At 50.3% G+C, this 22,503-nt stretch overlaps 3 protein-coding genes across 3 annotated transcripts; 2 read left to right on the forward strand and 1 right to left on the reverse strand.

Moving 5' to 3' along the window:
• Positions 1 to 285: 285 nt before the first annotated feature.
• Positions 286 to 10,715, forward strand: LOC100909334 (alkaline phosphatase). Its single transcript, XM_029112423.1, has 11 exons — positions 286 to 451; positions 3,716 to 3,831; positions 7,380 to 7,603; positions 7,849 to 8,041; positions 8,145 to 8,299; positions 8,501 to 8,741; positions 9,061 to 9,207; positions 9,333 to 9,549; positions 9,700 to 9,782; positions 9,867 to 10,101; positions 10,224 to 10,715. The coding sequence occupies exons 2-11, from the start codon at positions 3,732 to 3,734 to the stop codon at positions 10,366 to 10,368; spliced, it is 1,740 nt and encodes a 579-aa protein (XP_028968256.1). The 5' UTR covers positions 286 to 451; positions 3,716 to 3,731; the 3' UTR covers positions 10,369 to 10,715.
• A 1,942-nt stretch (positions 10,716 to 12,657) lies between these two features.
• On the reverse strand, positions 12,658 to 19,100 carry Vps8 (vacuolar protein sorting 8). Its single transcript, XM_029112354.1, has 19 exons — positions 19,056 to 19,100; positions 18,866 to 18,910; positions 18,594 to 18,755; positions 18,342 to 18,495; positions 18,123 to 18,241; positions 17,831 to 18,036; positions 17,565 to 17,724; positions 17,335 to 17,454; positions 16,973 to 17,224; positions 16,637 to 16,846; positions 16,265 to 16,523; positions 16,023 to 16,174; positions 15,771 to 15,926; positions 15,433 to 15,685; positions 15,139 to 15,344; positions 14,883 to 14,976; positions 14,018 to 14,775; positions 13,281 to 13,904; positions 12,658 to 13,148 (listed from the first exon to the last, which is right to left on the reverse strand). The coding sequence occupies exons 1-19, from the start codon at positions 19,098 to 19,100 to the stop codon at positions 12,975 to 12,977; spliced, it is 4,149 nt and encodes a 1,382-aa protein (XP_028968187.1). The 3' UTR covers positions 12,658 to 12,974.
• Positions 19,101 to 20,677: 1,577 nt separating this feature from the next.
• On the forward strand, positions 20,678 to 22,300 carry Hcs (holocarboxylase synthetase-like protein). Its single transcript, XM_018640773.1, has one exon. The coding sequence runs from the start codon at positions 20,833 to 20,835 to the stop codon at positions 22,210 to 22,212; it is 1,380 nt and encodes a 459-aa protein (XP_018496289.1). The 5' UTR covers positions 20,678 to 20,832; the 3' UTR covers positions 22,213 to 22,300.
• The last annotated feature ends 203 nt before the right edge of the window (positions 22,301 to 22,503 follow it).

The raw sequence follows: 22,503 nt of genomic DNA on the forward strand, positions 1-22,503 counted from the left end.
CACCCGATAAGCGATGAACAACGATGAATTTGACAGATTGATGGTTGCTCCCTATGCAATCCCAGAAAGGTTTTTGAGCATATCGCCCACCACAACACTCTTTCACCGAAATGCGATTCCCTCAACAAGCAGCACGTGCTTTTCACGTTTCCCTCGCCCGCTTTTGTTGTCAGCGATGCTTCAAGCAACACAAAATGCCTCGGCTAGATATGGATTACAAGAGCTTGTGTGCGCGGACTGTTGTGCTCTGGCGTGTTCGAGTCTCCCATGAGCTCTGAGTGAGAGTTATCTGCTCTGCCTCCTACAGGTGGCTCACCACTTCAATCGAATGTATCGCCAACATTGTCTCTGATCTCAGCTCGGACAACGGCGATTCAACGGCAGCTGTAGGAGGATTACTCCTGTTGTTGTTCATACGATCGCTCTCCGGGTTGGGAACACACCCATTGAGGTGAGTTGATTCAATCGCCCTTCGCCCCTTACAGTGAATTTGTCGATCCGGTTTGCCTAGCATGGCAATCGAACGCTGACGGATTCCGTGATTATCGTATCATTTCCCGCTGACACAAGAGATGCGTGCGCGCGGGCTATCTCCGGCCGAAGTGGTCGATCTACCTCTTCCTAGTGTTGGTGAAGTTCCTCGACTGCCCACTCGGGGAGCCTGACCGGCACAGCCGTCGCCGCCGATGTCGTGGAGGCGAGAATTCTTACGGCCATCTTCCTCTTTGTCGAATTGTTGTTGACGATACGGTTTTCTTTCGAAAACGGTGCGCTACGTGATCGTCGCCTTTACCAGCATGTTTTGTGAGACGCAAAACGCGGCCATCGGATTAATACGCATCACTACCAAGACCGCCTTTTTGAGAATAGTATCGCATGGTCATGGATAGAATCAAGTCCGATCGGTGGGTCGCTCGCGGTTTCACGTAGTTACGCGTAGAGCGGATCCAAACTCAATTCGTTGCGAAGCCGTGGAAATTTTCAGCGAACGTCCTTCGTCGTCAGCATCTGCGAGTTTTTCGTGAGACCCAACCTGTTTTACAATTATTATTCTGCGAGGTTTTCCTCTTTTTCTTCGGCGTCGAATATCCTGAGAAAAAAAGCGCTGGGGGTTTCGTGGAATAGGTAAACGCCGACGCGCAGTCTGCCTCCAGTCCCCAAGGCGCTCGTGACATCGTTCCTGGCCCAGAAAAGCCCCAACGTAGTTTTTGACAGAAAATTCAGATCCCGCTCTTAGTTGGTAGAGAAATTCCACAAATATAGTACCTCAAGTGTTTCCACTACCACATGGGATACTTTTTGTTGATTCGCTCCGCGACGGAAAATTGGCGATGAAGTCACAAACTTCGGCGAGAGAATCAAGTTATCTGAGCAATCTTGAGTCAAGCTTTCTTTTCTTCTCTTTCCCCCTATCTTTATTCGGCGGATCCTGATTCAGTGTGACTGTCGTCGAGAGAGATAGGCAAATTTGTTCGGAGGCATTCAAGCATTTGCGTCGCTCATTGTGTAACTAAATTGCCTAGCAGACCGCTTTGCCGGACCGTCCACGACACCGGCGCTGGGTCGGAGCGCGCGTCGACGAGAGACCGAAAATCAAAAGCACGGCCAGAAGATCGGAATGGGTTCCGAGCCGGACGGTATTGCACAGTCGCGGATGGAATATCATTGTCCGCAAAACCAATATATCGGAATTATGGTAGCGTCTGACTGATTTTTTCGAAAGGCAAGGCCTCATTCCCTTCAGCACAGTTACAGCTGTGGTGTCCGTGTGCCCCCGATCGCGTTCAACTTTTTTTGCAAACATTCGGCTCATCGATGTAGATTGTTCAGGTCTTCATCCAGTCCTTGAATCGACATAGCGGTATGACCTTTCAGCCGCAAATTAGCTTTACTTCTCCGTTTCGAAACTAGTAGTTTTCCACCGAAGAAGATATCGATCAATCATAACCGCGTGAAAATTCTGCCATGATATACATTCATCCATCAACTTCAGAATCCCCAGCAGCGACGAGCTTCTCCTCGCCATCCAGACTGCCCCTGTCCGGGCAGACTATAGCCTTTATTGAATATATATCGTTTATTTGTTTATTCGTCTATCTACCGCCAGAACGTTTCGCTAGTCCCGATCCCTAAGAATGAATCCCACGCAAGAGACCCACGATCAGTGATTGATGGAAATCGGCAGTGGTCTACCATCTTACCACTGCTACGGATCCGGCTACTGGTCATTTCGACAAATACTCGTTCTCAATGCACACATTCAAGGGCAGAAATTCTAACCGAAATCTTACGCGACCGCCGCAACAATCGTGTCGATGTTGCAAATTTCAGCGTTTTCTCCAGGGCTTTCCAGTGCAGCTGGAGTTCCGCTGTCGAATGCTAAGCGCTCTGCCGTGGACGTCGATCGTCGTGGCAGGGTTTCTAGTGGACACTGGTCCACTAAAAGGCTCGTTCGCTTGGTTGGTTCACTGACTGCGGAATCGACTCGCTCTTGAGCCGCTGATCCCAACTAAATGGCTCCGGCATCAACCCGACTGCGGGGAGGCAGCTAACGGAAAACAAATGAGGAGTTTAAGTGCGGGCTCAGAACAATAAAATCATAGCCGTTTTCACAGTCCGGTCGCCGAAAACACCGGGCCCCTGTTGTCTCACTCGGATCGGCGGATCTCTGGGGCCAGAACCACGGAACCGCAAACTGTCGCTGCTGGTTGAATACCGGCCACAAATCGATGCAGGAGTAAAGAGATTCAGGGGATAGGAAGGGCATCGTGGGGGTCGAGTGGTCTTGAATTCGGGGGGACTAGGGCATCACGACACAATGATCTTGACGTCTCCGGAAGACGATGGCGCCTTCGGACCTCACCCGGCTCGCTCGGCGGTCCGGATCCCGCGTTCTCCAACCTCGGTCGTCGAGAGGAGCGGGTGAAAATGAGATTGTTAGGCGGGCTCCCTACGCTGCCGAGCGTGCTAAACCACCCAACAGCTACATGACGCATCGACTGTCAACGTCAAAGACTAGACCCGCTGGAATTATCACTTTGTACTCCTCGACCGACGTCCGTTGAGCGACGACGGGACATCGCCTCCTTAATTGGGCCCCTTTGTGGACTCCATGTATCTCGCGAAAAATAGTCCATGATTCCCAAGGCTATAATTGTGGAATATATCCTTACTGGGAATCAAGAACTATCACGAATAAACATTCAGGGATTATTCCCGGATGAGTTATTTTCGCTCTTCTCGTCTCGAAACTCCCTCAATACGCCTCCGGGCGGAGACACAATTTCGCCAAGCTCATGTTCTCAATGGAGAGTACACAAATATTTCCTGTGACCGTTCGGGTTTACTCAACTCGGTCCTGCACCCCAACGTTATTGATACTAGTTAACCGCAATGTACTGACGCCACGAACTTCGAACACTAATGGTTCGCTAAAGGGCCTAGTCTTGGCTGTCCAAACAACTTTTCGGGGGGAAGAGGGCAGTGGGGTCACGCATTTCAGAAGCGAACTTCTTATAGGGAATCTAATGTGCGTATCGTACATGCACAAGACTCAAACTCCACGGATTCATGCGGGAACTCATGCGGCAAAGATACAGAGTTCCTCCATGACTGCCGAGCACTCCGCTCGGTTCGGTGACTCCGAAGTGAATGGAATAATCCGAAGCGGATGATGAGAATCACCCGGAACTAAAGAGAGCTACTTCATTTCCAGGAAAGCGCAGGGCGTCATGAAGGCGATTATCCCCCTCCTATCATGCTACCTGTCGACCTTGTCGTGTGCTCTCGGTCAGAGTGAAATCTATAATAATCCTCGTGGGAAAGCGGAACGTGAGTGATGCCGGAGCCCGTATCGAGTTCTACATTGTACACGCACGAATAAACAAATCCGCACTGAAGACCGTTGATGAGCGTAGCCGAGTGATTCCAATGGGCAGATTTTGCGTTGTGTTTTTACGTTGTCGCTAATGCAACAGCTGTCTGGCTTTTATGTCTGAAGCCGGCAAGGAGCCGGGGCAGACTCATAATCCCATGCTAGTGGGCATTACCATCGCTTCTTTTAGGGCTGCAGTCATCTCCATATGTGTCGAGTAGCTGACATTGACCACATATTGAATGTGGCGCAGAGCACTGAGGGAGCGGAACTCACGAGCGTATGAGACAACGAGAGGAACACATGGGCAGATAGACAGATAGATAACGAGGGTTGAACACGCGAGGCAAAGGTCGACGTTTTTGCCGCCAGCAGCAGGTGGCGGCGGCGCTGTGTTCCTGGTTGTAGTGCTCCCGCTGCTGGGGCGGCCGTGTCCTCTTTTCCAATATAGACGAAGCAGGGATATCCTCAGGGCATTAATCTGTCGTTTACTCCCCGGATGATCATTCCACAGGGCTCGACTGAACAGCCTACAATGCAATATACGGAGAAGCCAACGGACGTACAGCATGCAATGTGTAGCAGAACGAGAGTGCAAGGCTCCGACGTAGTGGTACAGAGCACATAAAAGCCAATGGCCTCCCTTAGGAGTCCATCGGAGTACGTTAGGCATACGGGCGGAAAAAGAAGGCTGAAAGGGGTCTTGCGCAATTCCTCTCATCTTCCCGCGGTATCATCATATCTATGCTAATGCCGATGGGATGGGCAAAAGTCGACGAGTACGACCGCGTAGGCGGGCGGGCGGGCGGGCGCACGAGCCTCAAGGAGAAACAGCCGAGGATACACGAACGTGCAACCGACCCGCCGACCAACCAGCTAGTCAGTCAGTCGGGCTCGCAGGCGCGCGGACGGGCAACGAGGCGGCGGTCATCAAATTAGCTTTATTTCGACACGTTCATGACACGTTGCCATCAACCGCGTCATCGTCTCCTTCGTGGGCAAGGCGTAATCGGGCCCGAATCAAGCGCGGAAAGACATTCGAGGTGTGCATTCATGCTCCCTAAATTTCTGCTCTTGAACGTAGGCCACATTTCCCAAACAAGTGTTATGACCTTCCGTTGTTTTCTCATTCACTCGGCGTCGCGCTCGCGGTCGAGTGTCGCTGGAGTCAATATGCCCACACAGATTATTCCTCGGTCGGTCGACTATTTATCTTTCTAAATCGGAGCATCGCGACACACTTATCAGTTTCGCGCATCTTGCTTCGTCCGACGGGAGCTACTCGACTTTCACCTTCAGTCCCGTCGGAGCATAAATCGTCTAATTGAGAGTACGAGCCCCCGCTCCAGTCGATCACAGACTCCGACGCGCGGTTCGGGATGAGTAGCGAGGGCAATCCGATGAATTATTGGTGAGCTCGGCTCTTGTCCACGAATTCTTTTGAGAGAAGAATCCAAGGTCAGCAGCGCTTGACCGCATTGTGTGTGACTAGTGATCACCTATCTCACTTCGGGAATTCCGATCAGTTTCGGAATTATTACTTATTTGGACCGATCGAAGGAGAGAGTGACGAGAGGAAGTTTCATCATGCATTTCCCATTAATGTCTCGGGTCTGACACGCTAATCGAGGATTTACCGCATCGTATTTGAAAAATGAGAGATCGCAAATCTCTACCGACACTGTGCCTCGATTTACCGGTGTGAAAAATATCAGGGCAGTTTCCCGATGTTCGCATGGGACGCTTTGTTTTTCTACCATGGTTCAGATAACGATTCGTTCATACCGCTATTGTTCACGAGGAATGTAGCTTTCGTAATGAAGCATTTTCACAGCATACGACTCAAGTGACCGTTACGGTCACACTTGAAACGATGTGGATCCCAAGAACCGTTTGTGGGATTTTAACGAGTCGTCGGAAAAACATGGGAAGCACTGAGAGGCGCGGCGCGGGTACGCGGTTTCCGACCAGGTTAAGCCATATTCTGGCTCCTTCGGATGCGCTCTTTCTCTACCTTGAAATGTTCACATATGTAAATGCATGTGGCTCACAATCAGTCCTCAGTCGGACCCTCATTCCGGAGGAAGCTCGTGAGGTAGAACAAAAGATTCATTCTTTTTATCGGTGAATCCACACTTTATCTGCCGTCAGTCGAAACACTTCATTCAAACAATTGTCGTCGTTTCACAGTTGGCTTGAAAACAATTTGAAGGCTGCTGTGTCAGGACCCGCAATATCATCGCTCACGTTGTCGGGGCTGTCGTCGTGGCCGGTGCTCCTCATGTTCTGTTATGTAACCCGGTTTCCGGGCTAAACACCGAGCCACTGAGCACGCCAGATTCAGAATGACTTTGACCGAATTTCGTATAGAATTGACATCTGTCTGAAACTTAGTTGAGCGGCTCCAAAAGCTCCGATAAGCAACAATACCGCTTGCGATCCCGAAATATTGCCAAACGCGCTCCGTTTCGGAGTGGTAGCACCCGATGTTTTAGATTCGATCTAAGCTCGAGGCCAGGCGTGCCCAATGCGACTCCAGTCCGAAGTCGCATGAGCTCTTCGTATGACATAAGGGCACCTCAGACTATCAACCGGGACGAATCATTTTGGGAGCGCCTGACCAGATGCAGGGAACGGGGAGGAGAGCGTTGGAACCCCGAGCTGAACCGAAGAGGCAGGACAAATACGGAGTTACGTGCAGAGGATTCGCGATTCAAAGAGACCGCTCGACCGGCCGGATGTGGAACACATCCTCTTCCAGCAAGTTGTCGCTTAACAAGGTGGAAAATGATGGAAGAGAGCTGGACGTGGGCTCTGATTGCTTGCCTATCGTCACGACGTGCATAGCCTTCGAATGCCCAAGCCTCACGGAAGCGGCTAAAAACAATTAGCCGTGCTCTTAATAACACAGTTGCGAACTTTCACAATTTCCGTTCCTGGCGTCATTGCCTATGGGCTAGACTACGGATCGAACGCTGAGGATATTCCATCACTACTCTGAGGAGTTCTGGGAATTTTTCTGCAGTTTGAATCAGCTCCCACACCGTTCTCGAACTATCATGTAGTGAGTCGGGCTCGAGTTACTCGTCCCACTGCAAAGCTCCGATCGGATCTGACGCCCATATCCTTCTCTGCTCATCGTCCCTGACTTTACTCAATGCAATCCTATGTATGATAGCTTGTATAAGCTCGTTCGCTTATTGCTGAATGTTTTTCTCAAAAACCCTTGTCCCGATCGCGGAAATACCATGCCCGTGACAATTTGGTTGCGGGGTGACGGATAAAAGATCCGATCAAATCGCTAGAGGAGAACCTGTTCTCCAGTGAATTGCTGCATGGCCGGACGGATTTCCGACGGCTAGTTCCCACCGATTCCACGCACGGCTCCAGCCCTCACATGACCACGTCGGGACAGGAATCTTGTGACAGGGGTTGAGCGGGAAACGAGCTGTTCCAATCGTTTTCATCCAATCCGATGAATGGTGAGCCTGGATATATCTTTCAGATGATCCGGATTTCTGGCGGTCAAACAGCATCGAGGAGCTGACACAACGTCTCCAGTTGAAAATGAATACAAACCAAGCGAAAAATATAATTTTTTTCCTCGGTGATGGTATGGGCGTTTCCACGGTTACCGCTGGTAGGATTTACAAAGGCCAAAAGAAACGGAACAGCGGTGAGGAGAGTGTCTTGGCCATAGACACTTTCCCCTTTACATCGTTAGCCAAGGTAAGGACGGGGACTTTTGGTCTGAGGAACGCTCCTCTCCAGATATTGTATTTTTGGAAGCATCACAGCGTTTCGTTTCTTCCGAGCTCTCGAGCAGCTCGTTTACCAGACCCAAGGTGGGGGATGCCACTCAGGGGAGCACACTTCGCAATCCTGCTCTGATTGTGGTTGATGAAAACCCAGAAATGAATTCTCTAGGTAGTCCCTTGGTTCATTCGTTCAGAACTTCACCGGCTCGATTGCAGACTTACAGTGCCAACACGCAAACAACAGACTCTGCAGCCTCGTCTACGGCCTATTTATGCGGAGTGAAGACGAATAATCACGGGATAGGCGTCACCGCCAACGTGAAGAGCAGCGATTGCGATGGAGCTTCCGACAGGAACAACCAGGTTGACAGTATATTGGCATGGGCTCAGAAAGAGGGCAAATGGACAGGTAAGCTCCCCTCGATAGATCGAAAGTGGGATTTCTGCGTAGTTTCCCGTCCCGTCTAGAAGTTCGATAGCGATCGCCACAGATTCTATTCTTGTACAAACAGGGATCGTCACCAATGATGAAATAGTAGGAGCTTCGCCGGCGGGCGGCTACGCTCATGTGAGCAAGCGAAGTTTCTACAATTCGGTCTCGAAGGGTTGCAAAACCAAAGATATAGCTCGACAACTGGTCGAAGACAAACCAGGCTCGAAACTCCGGGTAAGCGAAACCTCGTCACAACGCGAATGAGACATACTGGATTCGCCAGGTCGGATCAAGGGTAGAAAAATTCGCTCCGATGCCGAAATTACCGCCACAAGCTCCCTCGAGAGACTACTTGCAATCAATTGGAGGCTCCGCGCATGCCGGAGAGAGAGAGTGGGTTCCAGCGTCGCGTCGTTAATGACGCTCTCATTCCAGGTAATAATGGGCGGGGGCAGAAAACATTTCCTCCCGAACGAAATCGCGCCACAGGATGAGTGGAGAACAAAATCCAGCAGTAAGGCCGTTCGCGGTCCTGGTGATCGGACTGACGGTAGAAATCTCGTCGAAGACTGGTTAGATAAACACAGCAAAAATAATCGGACAGCGTCCTACATTTGGAACAAGTCGCAGCTGTATCGTCTCCACGAAGGCGATTATCCAGGAGATTATTTTTTCGGTGAGTACTTTCTTCGACACGTTTTTTCTGTGTATGGTCAAGACGGGATTCTGGACACACCGATTACGGCCATTTGCGGGCGATGTCATCGAACGTCATCCAGTGCGACGATGAAGCAACGCCGCGTACAGGAAGTTCGAATTCTCCTGCCCTAGTAATTATTCGAGCGGGAAATCGTACGAGAGGTACCGCCTGACTCTGGACAGCTAGACGGTCCCGAGAGTCATTCGGGGATTGGCTTCTCTAGATGTTCTAGATCACGACCCCCTCGTCGAGACTGCGCAAGCGATCGATATACTGGAGGTCATTCCTTCCCCAGGACTTTTCGCGGAGGGAAAATTGAAATTTTCCATGGAAAATATCTTCGACAGACAGGACAAGCATAAGAATTCCGTCGAAGATGAACAGCCAACACTCGAGGAAATGACCATCGCCGCCATCAACATTTTACAGAAATCACCTTCAGGTTCGGGAAGTCTTGACTTCGACATCTTCGTTGCATGAGGAGATGACCAGAGGAGGATAATCCTTCATCTGGAGTTCATTTTCCCCTTCTACCCAAGCCGTGAATGAATCTATGTCTCGTCTTAGGATACATTCTCTTCGTTGAGTGTCACAATATCGACACAGCGCATCATGGAAATCTGGCCGGATATGCCCTTGAGGAACTGTATCAACTCGACAAGGCTATTCTTGCGGCTCATAAAATGACTTCGCTGGATGACACTCTGACCATTGTCACGGCTGACCACTCGCATGCATTCACTCTGAACGGGTACTCAGCGCGTGGCACTGACATTTTAGGTGCGTTAAGGACTGAGCGCGATATACCTACACCGGAAATAATTCAAAATCATGCTCCTCTGAATATTGTATATCGAACCAATGATTTACCCTGTTCTTGAATAATTGTCTTCCCAAACGTGTCCGTGACAGGCGATGCGGGTAGAGACAGCAGTTCAAACTCGCTACCGTATAGTATCCTCTCTTACGCCGCCGGACCGGGAGCCTCTGCTGAGGAAGAAACCGACTCGAGACACCGTGAGTATTGATGAGCCTCTGGTCTCGATCAATAATAATCTGTATGATTTCGTTGCCCTTCGAGAAAATGAGGTTTCTTTCCAGGCTCTTTGTACACACACAAGGCTATGGTGTACCTCAGAAGTGGCGTACACGGCGGAGAAGATGTCGCCGTTTACGCTAAGGGACCCTGGGCTCATCTTTTCACTGGATCTCATGAGAACACCTATATTCCGATTGCTCTGGCTTATGCCGCCTGTATAAATCATAAGGGACCCCACTGCAACACCAAGAAACCCTCGAGCCGATTGGTTGTTCTAGAAACTAGCGTAGACAACAGGTCTGTAGCGCGGGAGCGGCGCACCGTAGACACTTTTCCATTGAAATTATTTGTTCTCTCCAGGTTCTTTTCGCGTTCTCGCTCCGAGCGCCGGCCGCGTGTAATTTTTCATGATTTTCCAGAAATCAGACGTTGATCGATCATATCAACGGACGAACCATCGCTCCAGACGTTTTGAAGCCTTCGCGAAGGGTAGTCCGTAAAGTTTTGCGGAGGTCGAACCCATTCGAGCCGAGTTCGCCAAGTGGGAGGGATCACGAGTCATAGAATCTATGATGGATGCTGACACCGATGTGCCTATCAGACCACCATGGGACCTCTGTGAGAGGACTACCCAGTATTTATTTTCCTGAGCTGTAGGATGAACTCAATCAATCGTTTAGCCTCGTGGATCAGCTGGTGAGAAGGCAAAGGATTTGGCTGCCTAGTTTTCGTGATAAATTTCAATGATTCAAGAGGGATCTGGGATCTAATAAGGTCTTAATTGGAACTCTCGCTTTAGTTCTATCAATGTCGTGTACCAGATGAGATTCGGAATCTTTCTCGTACGTACCCGCGAGAAGGCAAAAACCCACCACATGGTGGGACTCACGCTTGTCTTCTCATTGTTTTTGTACATTGTGAACCTAGGATTCTCTTCTAGAAAACGCGACCCTTCGACCTCCGGATGAATGAGATAATCTGTATTTAAGGGTAAAAGCTAATGGGACCCTGACGAGGACTATGTTCAACTCCGAATATGATTCTAGTCTACTGCCCTCTGGTCACATGACGATTCGATGGAACACGACCGGTGAACATAGTTTGTGATCAATAAATTCGTTTCGAGCAAGGGGATGCTGCTGGTGACAACACGACATCCAGAACCCTGCAGGAAAGCGCTCGCTTTCCTCGAGTCCCAGCCGCGAGGAAGCAGCGGTAAGGGAACTCTTCCACGATCGATTCCTAATACTTCAGCGGCAGCATTGGGGGGCTAGGACGTGGAGTGAATTCTGCATTTGGAGAGCAGGAAAAGCGGCTCCGTGTTTTCCCGATCCGAGCGTCGACCGATCCGCGCCTTCAGACATATGACGCGAGTCTCCGACCGATTCAACCCTCTCCGTCACATTCAGTGTGAGAGGGAACGATGTAAGCGGCAAGAAAAAAAATGACGAGGACTAGGTCGGCCCGCTGGATTGCGGGGAATCATTTGCCTTATGCTACAGCGCCAGCGTATTCGTATTTTCAGGATGATGACTTGTATATACACGAATACAACAACGCGCAGAGCTCCGCGTCATCGACTGTACTGGGATACAAGCAAGGCACTTCAGTGGTGTTTCTTGGGAAATAGTTTATTGGAGCTTAGGGAGAGATCAACTCATGGAGATCCTGCACAGTCGATACTTGAACTCGGGTCAACCACGGGGCGGGTAGCCGTGGTGGAAGCCGCCGGGGTAACGTCCGCCATGAGGATAGTTAGGTCTGGGATAATGAGGTCTGTGGTGATCGGGTCTGTGGTAATCGGGTCTGTGGTGATTGGGTCTGTGGAATCCTCCGTGTCCGGGACGTCCCCATTGAGCCTCTACGATTGAGCCGAAAACGGCTAGCACGACAAGTACGATCGGAAGAAGCACATTCATCTGTCGAGAAGAAATGAATCAGAATCGAGACCAATGTTTCGAACGAGATGGCTAATCGAGCTCGCATTGGAGCATTTCTCCGAGCGAGCTTTACTTTTTTGGCTGTACCTGTACCTTTCGTGCTGTTCCCGGGATCAGTGTGAAACATTCTGTTCAAAAAGCGCATCTTATATACGGAACTCCAACCCTTCCCTTTACAGATTTCTTTGATTGCCGGCCAAGATAGGGCCGCAGCGCGTAAAAATTTCCTCACGCGGGCGCTTCAATAATTGGGGTGGAAATCGGAGAGAGGGTTTGACAATACATTCGTCGCTACTTCGCCACGACTAAATGAGCGCACAGCCTTGCAACCAGCTTTTGAGAAGAACAAGGAACATCCAGGGTGCGAAGCCTGCTACATTCGGATATCTTCTGCGAGGCGGAAATCACCCTCTCCATTGCTTGATCACGGGCGGGTGTGTGTGTTTGTGCGTGTATGTCACCGTTATCCGGACTGAATCCAAGCTGGTCTTCCTCGTCCGATCTGGCAGACTTGATTGCAAGAAGCGATCGCCTTCCAGGAACGTTTGTTCCGACATTGTGCGCCCGTGTAACGACTAGCTGAAACGGCCCGTGGCTTTGTCGGAACCCACCTCCCTTGTTCACGGCTACCGATCTGTATTCGAACCGGAGGAATAGCTCAGACATCTGCATGACATCTTTGAACACCCTTGCGGTGTACGCCACGTGACCGAATGTCAATGCTCCCCGGGATAAATGCGACTATAAATGAATGTTCATTCCTTCGCTTAACATGACGTACATATCTCATGACGTTCATTTGACCTCCGACCGAACCTGCTTTTTTTCAATAATAATGAATCATTATTAAGGATTCATGATATAGTCAGCATCAACGAAGGGGTAATGACGAGAACAACTCCACTAGGAATGCATTGTCAAGTTTTCTCGCAAAGTCTCTGTTTTATTGTGTTCCTTGGCGTCAACATGAAATGGGACATAAAGCTAAAAGGTCCTGGGACAAACACCGGGAAGCGCCCCCGACTCATACTGGTGTATCTCAATACTGTTTCCACAGAATTTCAGATCCAGGAGCTCTCATGGCATGGTCCATCCGCCTAAACCCATCCGAAATCTTGATGTCGGCGCATCATATATCGAACACGGCATGGGACCACTTCTATGCTGACGCTCCATATATTACTTTCCCTCTCGAATATTTATCAGCCGGGATCTTGGATGACTTAGAATCTAGCTGAGCAGCTCCATGGCACGGGGATTGTCGGGAGATGGGCAGAGTTTTAGTCTGAAGTCATCCCGCGAGAGGAGCGTCATCGTTCGCGTACGCAACTCGTCCGGAGGAATCTGCTGACTAGCCTTGAAATTGTCCAAAGCCTCGATTTGCGCGGGAGACAGTGTCGAGAACTGGAACGCAAACCGAGAAGAGGAGATTAGGTCATGAGGTCTGTGAGGAGCGCTAACGAGCTGAAGGTCCGGCTGCAGTGTATCGCTTTGAAAACTCGCGACACGTGTCGACTCGGAAAATTTTCAACTTACAACAGTCGTGGATTCTTTCTTCTGGAGATAGTCCTCGCGAGGTCTCAACTTCGGTTGGATTATCCTGACTCTCCGCTGGCTCTTGAACTGTTTGACATCATGGTTTTGGAGAAAGAAGAGCGACGTCATCCTCCCGCATTTTAGGCATTTCAGCTCGGCCGCTGACGTCGCTTCCAGTTTATGGTCAATGCACTCCCGGTGGTATGCATGACCGCAACGGAACACGATAACTTCTTGCACATCGGATGTAGAGAAGCTCTTGATACAGGACGCGCAGCTGGCGACAGGGGCCACCACTGCTCGGTTGGCGAGTTTTTTCAAGTCCATGAGCTTACACGAAACGTCCCCTTGTATCAGGTTATTCGTCGTGGAAAGCATGATCTGCTCGAAATTGTAGGTTTCTATCATAGCTCCGATGAAACGTCGCACCTCCTTAAATTCACTGAGATTGTACACGGGATCGGACATGACTTTGGTGAGGATCGAATGCGGTGTCACATAACCCATCATCGCATTCAGTAGAGAAGAAGTAAGCTCTTTGAGATCGACGCGATCGAAGGAATTTTTCTGAGGCACCATAAGGACATCCAGCAGTCGGAACCACATTGTTTCCCTTTCCTCAATCTGGAACAGAGCGTATCTATTAGAAGAAGAATGCGCAAGGTGCTCCTCCAAGGACAGACGCAAATGGATAGGATGTCTCCGGACGGTAACGAGTAGTGGTTGACTCGGCTCACCTCTAAACTAGCGCAGTTCCTCTGCAGGAAATAAACCACTTTCCCCAAAGTATCCGACACCGCGTCGCAATTCGCCGGGGGCGCAATGCTCTCCAGACTCTCGAGCCAACGCTGAATGCAGTCGCTAACTAGAGACAGATAGCTTTCAAATGCCTCTCGTGTTTCGCCTAATTTCTCTAGCAGAAACGCAGTCGCTTCGTGCACGTCGTGCGACCTGCAGATGACTAGAACCTCGTGCTCACGGAAGTACTCGATACTTTTTAGAAACGCCAGCACCCCATTAGGATCGAACATGCATTTCAGCTCCACGTATTTCTCCTGGATGTCCGGAGACATGGTAACAGTCTCTGCATCTTTGACCGAAATGGCATTCTGACATTCACCCGTGGCTACTTTATAAGCCCCGTCTAGGAAGTGGTACTGCGTCTCAGGCATGCCTTCGAGCTTGGTTAGCATTGTATTGACATGTCGGGGGAGGAGATCTATCACAAGGGCCGCGGTGGCGACGGCGTCCACTTGGATGAACTCCTCGATGACGTTCACCACCTGCGCTTCGAGCTGTTCTTTCTCGTGCGGCTTGGTGTCGGCGCTGTTCAGGATCTGCATCACGTAAGAGAAGCTCTGCACGCGACGCGCAGGATCGTTGAGGTAGCATAGTAGAACTTTATCGAATCGCCGCTGTCTCTCGTAGAGTAGTTCGCAAACTCGATAAAATCTGGCGGGCTCGGCGAGCTCCAGCAACCGGTCCACAGGGATATCTGCGTTAAAAAATGCGTCTAAGAGTCTTCCCTCACATGCATTCAGATAAACGCGAGACAACCCATCGTAGTTTCCGCGGATATCAAATCTTTCAATATTCACGAACCGTTCAAGCCGCCACTGGTCAGAAGTTCCATCATGGCTTGCTGACGCTCCTCCATGCGGCTTTCGTCCTCTACGCTGGTCAGATACTCAACAACCTGCATTAATCGGGAAATGAATCGGAGAGATCTCCATATCGACCCTCGGGAGGACCAGGCCGGGGGCCTTTTCAGGTCACAAGCTCTGGACATCCCTCACCCCCCAGGCGACGAACATCGAACGATCAGGCTTTTCATTATGCAATGTAAGCGAAACCTTACCTGCTCGAACAGCTGCTTATCAACTTGTATTGAGCCTTCCCGCTTGGCCATTTGTCTGGCGAGGAATGTGAAAAGTGCACCCATTTCATGAGTTTCGAACCCCTCCTCGCGAACCATGAGTTGCAAGAGAATGTCTACAATACGCTGCCGATGTTGATTCACCACGAGAAAGGGGCTCGGAGAGCTGTCCGTTTCCTCAAGGCCCTCTGGAACTTAGGAAACGAATTATTTCCTCGGCGGAACTGTCCATCAGTATTCTCCTATCGATCGAGTCTCCGTGGCGCAGCTGCTTACGGTCTTCTGCTGATTCGAATCGTTCGTCTTCGAAAGCCAGTGAAAGTACGTTCAGAAATTCTCGTGCGTTGAAATGCAGAAGAGTCCGGAGACAGTAGAATGGTCCGCGACGACTATGGGGAGGCACTGAGACCGTCAAATACTCGACGATTGCTTCTTTGGTGCGGCGCGCGACGTCTGGCTCCAACTCCCCACAGGGGTAGGCTGCTCCAGCGAGACAACAGCTTATGTAGACGAAAAGTTTGTTGCCGACCTGATAGGACAAAAATTTGATTGTAGATTGCTTCGTGCGAGAACGAAATTATCCCTTCAAACTCCAGCATCTTTCGAACGCTCACCTCGATTTCAGCGTAGTTCGGCTCTCGTTTCTCGTTGAGGGGAGCAGCAACGATATCCACCATTTCTTCGATCGGCCCAGTGTAATCTAACATGGCTTTATTGTGTATGTGTATAATCGCGTCGTACAGTCGGTTCTCTTTGCAGACAGTCATGACCTGCCGAAACAAAATATCCTCCGTTTTGTTCAGAATCGAATCGCTTCAGCGGTCAGGAATTCCCGGAATTCACATTCGCACTCTTCATGTTCCCACCTGATGAATATCGATTGATGTTATTGCCAGCTGGACCAAGGACCTCTCCAGTTCTCCGAATTTGTTTTCACAGCTCAACAGATTGACGAAATCCTTAATTATGACAGGGTTCATTTCCGGGAGGTCACCGCCGCTGATGTAGGGTTGCAAGCCTGCGGTCAATTTTTTTTTAATTGCATCGATGGACTCCGGCATTCAGTTCTCATTACACGCTACAGATGTAAGGCTTCATGTCCCCTCACTTGATAGGAAGACGGTCAATGCCATGGGATCTTGAGCGAAAAGCTCGTACAAAGCGTCGAGGATTTGATACTTCGATGGCAGAATGACCGCATAGTGGATGCATAAGGGCACGTTCTGTGCATAATAAGTCAAGAGGTTGTCGATTTTCTGTCCTTCGCGGCCGACGAGGTACAGGGCGAATTCTTCAATCAAGAGTGCAATCTTCTCGGCGACAAGTGCTTGACTCCTCTCTGTCTTCGGTGTGACTATCTCTATCACCTGCATGAATGAAACATTAGTCGAGGAAGACTAACTTTTCCAACTTTTTCTTTTTTCGAATCATGCTTATTTCGGAATTGGACCCGAGTGTTGATGCCGCCACCGTTACTCACGCGATTGGAACTCGTCGATTCGATTTCATCGTTGTAGTACGAAATAGCGAATCTCAATGCTTCGGAGTACATTTTTTGCTTTGAGAAGAAATTCACTCGGTCCGTCCATGATCGAATCGAATAAATGTGAATCCCACGTCCCCCGAGTATCAGGCACTGACTCCCAAAGGAGACCATTGTATTCGAACACGCGGTCTCCCCGATTACAGCCTGGAAGGGGGCGAGGAAATCGCAAGGCTGCATAGTTAGATTTTCATACGCAGGAGCAAATTCTAGGAACCATGAATTCCGTGAAAGTCGAGCACCCCTGCTGAGGTCCAAGTTTTTGAAACCTGCCATGGCTTTGCTGACGTTCCCGCCGGTGTCTTCTGCTCTGTAGCGACTTCCTTCGTAGACGATGTCGAGTTCCGAACAATCGATAGCTTCAACCTGTTCGTCCAGTCGAGCATCCAAGAAGCGCAATGTTTCTTTCTGATCCAGAATCGCCAGCGTCTTGTAGTTTATGAAGCATATGTTCCGAATAATGTAGGAGACTTGGAGCGTCGGCAGCGGTTCAAATGTGACCTTATTGTTCCCATGGGTATGCACCTGGAATATCGAAGTGAACTTCGCTCTCCGTTCCGAAACATATCCAATCTCTCGATATTCCCTGCCTTCAGCGTATCTGGACGAGTCGATGGAGTCCGGCGGCCACTCACTCGGAAGAGATAAATGATGGACTTCCTCCCAAAGGCCAGAACAGGAGAGCAAACCTTACGAGCACCCTCTTGGAAGAACGAAAACTGCCAAGCGAGCACAGGTATAGTGTCGGTTTCCGCCTGAAAAGAGAAATGAGTTGATCTGCCGATTGAGGGCCCACTTCGGGGAGAGGCTGCACGAGAGGGAATTCTATTGGGAGGAGTTGAGGTTCATCAGTGATCATCTTTACCCTAAGCTGATGCGTGAAGACAACGGTCACCAACGGTTTGAGATGGATGACTATGCATTTGGTGACCGTTCCTAAGGCGACGAGGGAGAGGTTCTCGACGGGATGGCCCCGAAACTTCTTCGGTACACGCAACGGCTCCATAGCGCAAACCTCACCGCGACTTAAGAGGGATATTCCATTTTATAGCCCAGTGTGTCTGTAGCGCTAAAATTAGGTCGGGATCCCATGGAATGCTCATCCACCATAGATGCTCGGATAATAATCACCTTCCGGAGAAGATACATTCGCTTTCGTAAGATCTCGAGGTCAGGAGCTTCTTGAAGGCGATCTCGAAGACAGAGCCTCCCGTGTCCGTGACTACGGCTATCGTTGGATCATCTGTGAACGATAGTAGGAGAACTCCGTGGCCTGGTGAGTGTACCTCGGCTAAGTTTCGGAGAAGCTTCCCATTTGATGTGTCCCACATCGTCATCTGGAGAGAAAGCGCTCCTCAAATCAGAGAGATTCCGTATAGCGGGAAATACGGACTCAAATCGGGTTTTTGAGAAGGGAACTCACATGTCCTTTTGAATGTCCTATGATCACTCGACTCGCATCCGTGTTGAATGATACAGCTGAAACCAAGCCATGCCCGCTCTCCGCGCTGCCTAATTTGCACTTCAGCGTTTGCTCCGAATCTACGACGAGCATCAGAAGGGAACAAAAAGGTCAAAGTCGAGTTAGGAATCTATAGCTTACGAGGTCAGGGATAGGCCACAACGAGATCTTCGGTCCTACCGAAAACTAGGGTAACTCCATTCGAGGTTCCGATAGCGACCAAAGTAGAAACGGCCATGGCTGACGGGGACCCGATTTCGCCAACTTCGAACGCACGTTGGAGCTGCGCCCCTATTTGGCGAAGATGAACGTGACGGACAACGCTGCCCTTCACCTGAAGCAGAGACCAGAATTCGATCAGCGGAGGAGCTCCTCACCAGCCTCATGCGGTACTCGCTGCGATGACATTCGACAGAATCTCAATCTTCTGACCGGCGGTTTGGGTGATCTCCGGAGCCTGGATGCCGATGAGTACGAGCTGATTCCAGATGCTATGGATAAAGTGTCAGAGATCTCATTGAAATTTATCTCCGAGCAGTAAAAAGGTGTCGATCCACTTGCAGCGTCGAAGTCTCCGGAAAAATGTGCTTCATCCTATCGAATAGAGAGAAAGAATATTCGGTCGTATTAATCCACCGCGAGACGAACATATCATTTGCCGGCGGGCAGAGCATTCCGAATTTGATTCTCGATCCAATACTCACCATGTTCTCTGCCTCGGCACCTTGCGGATCACTGCCGCCGAGCTCCTGAAGGGAAAAAAAGGAAGTTCAGGCTGGAATTTCTTGACCCCACTTGATACTCCGAGATGCCTGCTCCGTCGATTCGGGCCCATCTTATTCAGAGTGAAGCTTTCGATGCATGCTGGGAGAGTCTAAATTAGCGATCACTCGCCTCAGAAGAGCGCGAAAGCTTCCTCTGTTCCTCCGGAGAAGACATCGCTACCGACTTCGCGGGGAAGATGATCGATGATCACTCCACTCCACGCAGGAAGGGATCTTCCCCTAATCCGGATCACTGCTGTGTCGCTCTTAGTCTTCTCTGGCTGCTTCTGGGGTCACTGCTCAAATTCACGTCCCCGCTCAACCATCATCACAATCGCGGAACGGTCGGAGCAAAACATACGATCGGTGAATGTAGTGGTGCCAGCAGCAGGCAGCGGTGAACGGAAACACCCCGTCCTGTCAAAGTGTTCTAATCCCAGACCCGCGACGTTTCTCTCGTCTGATTCTAGCTTCAAGATTTTGATCAGCAGTCGGCGCGTGTCCCATCGCCAGGAAAGAAAGTCACTCTGCGGGAAAATTTTCTCTGGACTTCTATCGCCTCAATTTTCTCGTCCTCTGATTCTGCCGAAATTCTCGAACGCTTGAGTTCCTGTGATATTGGCTGGCCCCGCCCCTTCCGTGTTCTCTGCACGGCACTTCGCGCGATCTGACAGCGGGCTCGGAAACCGAAATATAAATCTGGTGAATTGAGGATCCCTTAGCGAAGGCGTTCTATTGTTCTATAGACTCAACGATCATTTTGCAGCGCATGAGTTGGAGGGGAAGCATGTGTTCTGTACTAGAGAGTTCTCGCAAACATCAGGAGAGTAGTCCCTAATACCTGAAACGGTTCCAACCAGGTGTCAATAGAGAAGGCTCCGAAGAGGCCTCACACTCTCCGTAATGGCTCTGTTTCAAAGCAATGCCCAAGAAGAGTGAGGAATGCGGTGAAGCTGGAAGTACAAGCTGCTGCTCTGATTGATCATGATTGAAGCTCCTGGTTGGGTGCAATTCCGAGTTTCCCGAGAAGCTGCGATCGACCAGTCCCGGTTCAACGCTGATGAATGTCGTTCTCGTTGAGATGGAATGCTCGAAACGAGGGCGCTCGCTGTAGCAATAATTAAAAAAAACACCGGGACAGGAGCCAAATCGAGAATTCCTGATTCCTGAGCTCGCGGAAGCCTCCGCCCACAGCCAAGAGAGAGGGGACCGCATCCGAAGCGCTGATTTAAAAACTTTGCAATCGCATCCGACTTCTGTGGCAGTGCGACGAGACTCCTACTCCTTGGTGCGCGGAGATCCTCATGACCTCTGATATCTATTCGCGGATCCTCCGGAACGGCGATGAGCGCTCGGTAACGAGTCAAGGAAATTGAACTGAACTGAGGAGTCGGGCTTTTCGAATTTTCGCGCCGATCTGGCGTCGTCTGCTACAGAAGAGGCCAAGCTTCCTCTTGCTGCCGAAAACATCGTTAGATTCTGAATACGAAAGAACGGCGACGACGCTAAGGGTAGTCACCGGTTTTTGTGAAGTGAGTCATATTGTCGAGGATTCATTCATTGTGTAGTTTCTCTGAGGTTCTTCAAACCATCGGACCGACTGAGGTGAGCCGTCGTTCCGCTGGAATACTTCCCAGGTTTTCGGGTTGGCGCTGTGGCGACCTGTCGACGTTGTGTAATCATCCATGTTCTGAGAGGGGGAAGATATTCGGCGTCTGTTTACTCCAAGTGCTCGCACTGAAGGTTATTCCGGAGGTTTGGGCATCGCAACGGTCACGGAGTGCGTCACGAAAACCGTGCGAGTACAGCGAAACCGCCTCCAAGTCGACCGATCGGTCCAGGCTGGTGTGTCATTGGTGGCATCGCGGACTATTGCCGCCAAAACAAACTGCCTCCATCCGCGGTCGATGCTCGGTTTTCTGAGGAACCAGAGCTCTTCCGAGTGCAAACGATTCTGGAATCAACGTGTGCTGAACGTGATGGCTAGGAACTCGATCAAACCTCCGAATATCCTGGTTTTTGGAGAAGAGGCCGACACCTGGAAAAGCCGAATCGAACGTATCGTGAATACGAATTTATATCTGGTCTATGCTACGTCGAAAACAGAACTCGAATCGGAAGTGTGGGTGGACAATTGCCGTTTGCTGTACCTAGCCGACCTCAAAGAGGACCAATGCTCTCCCAAACTCAAGAACAACATCAGCAACTTCATCAACATCGGCGGATCGGTCGTTGTCAAAAGACCAGCTGCCATCGACGGTGTGGACTTGTCGAAAGTCGAGCTTTTGGAAGATAACAAGGAGGCCAACATCCAAGATGCTTTCGAGAGACTCGGAGTGTCGTGTGAGAACGAAAATAACGCCGTATCCAAAACTGAGGGATATCTCATCTCGGATAAGCGAGTGGACTCATTTTTCAACGGCACTCAGTCTCACGAAGAATTCCGGATTTCTGACGAGCCCATCAACCCAACATTCACCCCGATTCGACTCTCGCGGCCGGAACGACAGAAATTCAACACGGAGGAGTACTTCTTGTTTTTGAAAACGCGGGAAATCGGCCGGACGGTTCTCTACATTGAGAACGCGTCGACGACGATGGTGTCTATCAAAACTATAGATACGGTTCACGGCGCGGTAGCTGTTGCGTCTCGACAGATGACTCCCGTCGCCAGAGGACGGAACTCGTGGATCAGTCCGCCCGGCTGCGCGATGTTCTCCGTTGTATTGCATTTAGCCAAAGGGCAAAAGATCTCAGGGAAATTCTCGTTTCTTCAGCACATAGCCGCTCTCAGTATCGTTCGAGCTATCCGCTCAATCCATCCTCTGTTGGAGGTCTCAATCAAATGGCCAAACGATGTATACTACAAACGAGACGCGAAAATCGGAGGAATTCTCTGCACGTGTACGGTGAATAATAATGGCTACACGTGCTACATCGGCTGCGGAGTGAATATCTCCAACAGCAAACCGATCAAATGCATCCATGAGCTCGCACGAAGCACCGAACTCTCTGTCGAAAGACTGATCGCTTCGATGCTCACGGAACTCGAACGCCTCCTCGATCTGTACGAGCGGGATCCGCAGAAGGTCCTGACGGAGTATCACGCGAATTGGCTTCATTCCGGGGAGGAAGTATTCGTCGAAGCTGTCGGAGAACGCGCGGTGATCCAATCGGTGGACGAACTCGGATTCCTCCTCGCGAAAAAAAACAACGGAGAGCTCATTCGGCTGCAACCGGACGGGAATTCGTTCGATTTGATGAAAGGACTTATCTTCACGAAGTGACCTGATGTTATTATGCTCTCCTTGGGCAATAGAGCTTTATTTTACGGGATGCATCCCGAACTCGAGTCGCAAATATAAGTGTGTCTTCCAAGCTCAATAAATTATCTCGGTTTCTTACCGAAACGACTCTCGCTGCTCCGGCGGACGCCGGTGATTCTCCATCACTCGGGAGGAGGGGAATGTAAGCGATGTGGATCTTGAGTCGGACATTGGACTGCGGGCGAAATGGATTGAGTGTTTCGAGATGTTGGTCTGATGACACCCCTGGGAAGGAGAGCCTTCTCAACCGCG

Source organism: Galendromus occidentalis, unplaced genomic scaffold (genome assembly GCF_000255335.2).
Source record: "Galendromus occidentalis unplaced genomic scaffold, Mocc_1.1 scf7180000075629, whole genome shotgun sequence".
Classification (NCBI taxonomy): domain Eukaryota; kingdom Metazoa; phylum Arthropoda; class Arachnida; order Mesostigmata; family Phytoseiidae; genus Galendromus; species Galendromus occidentalis.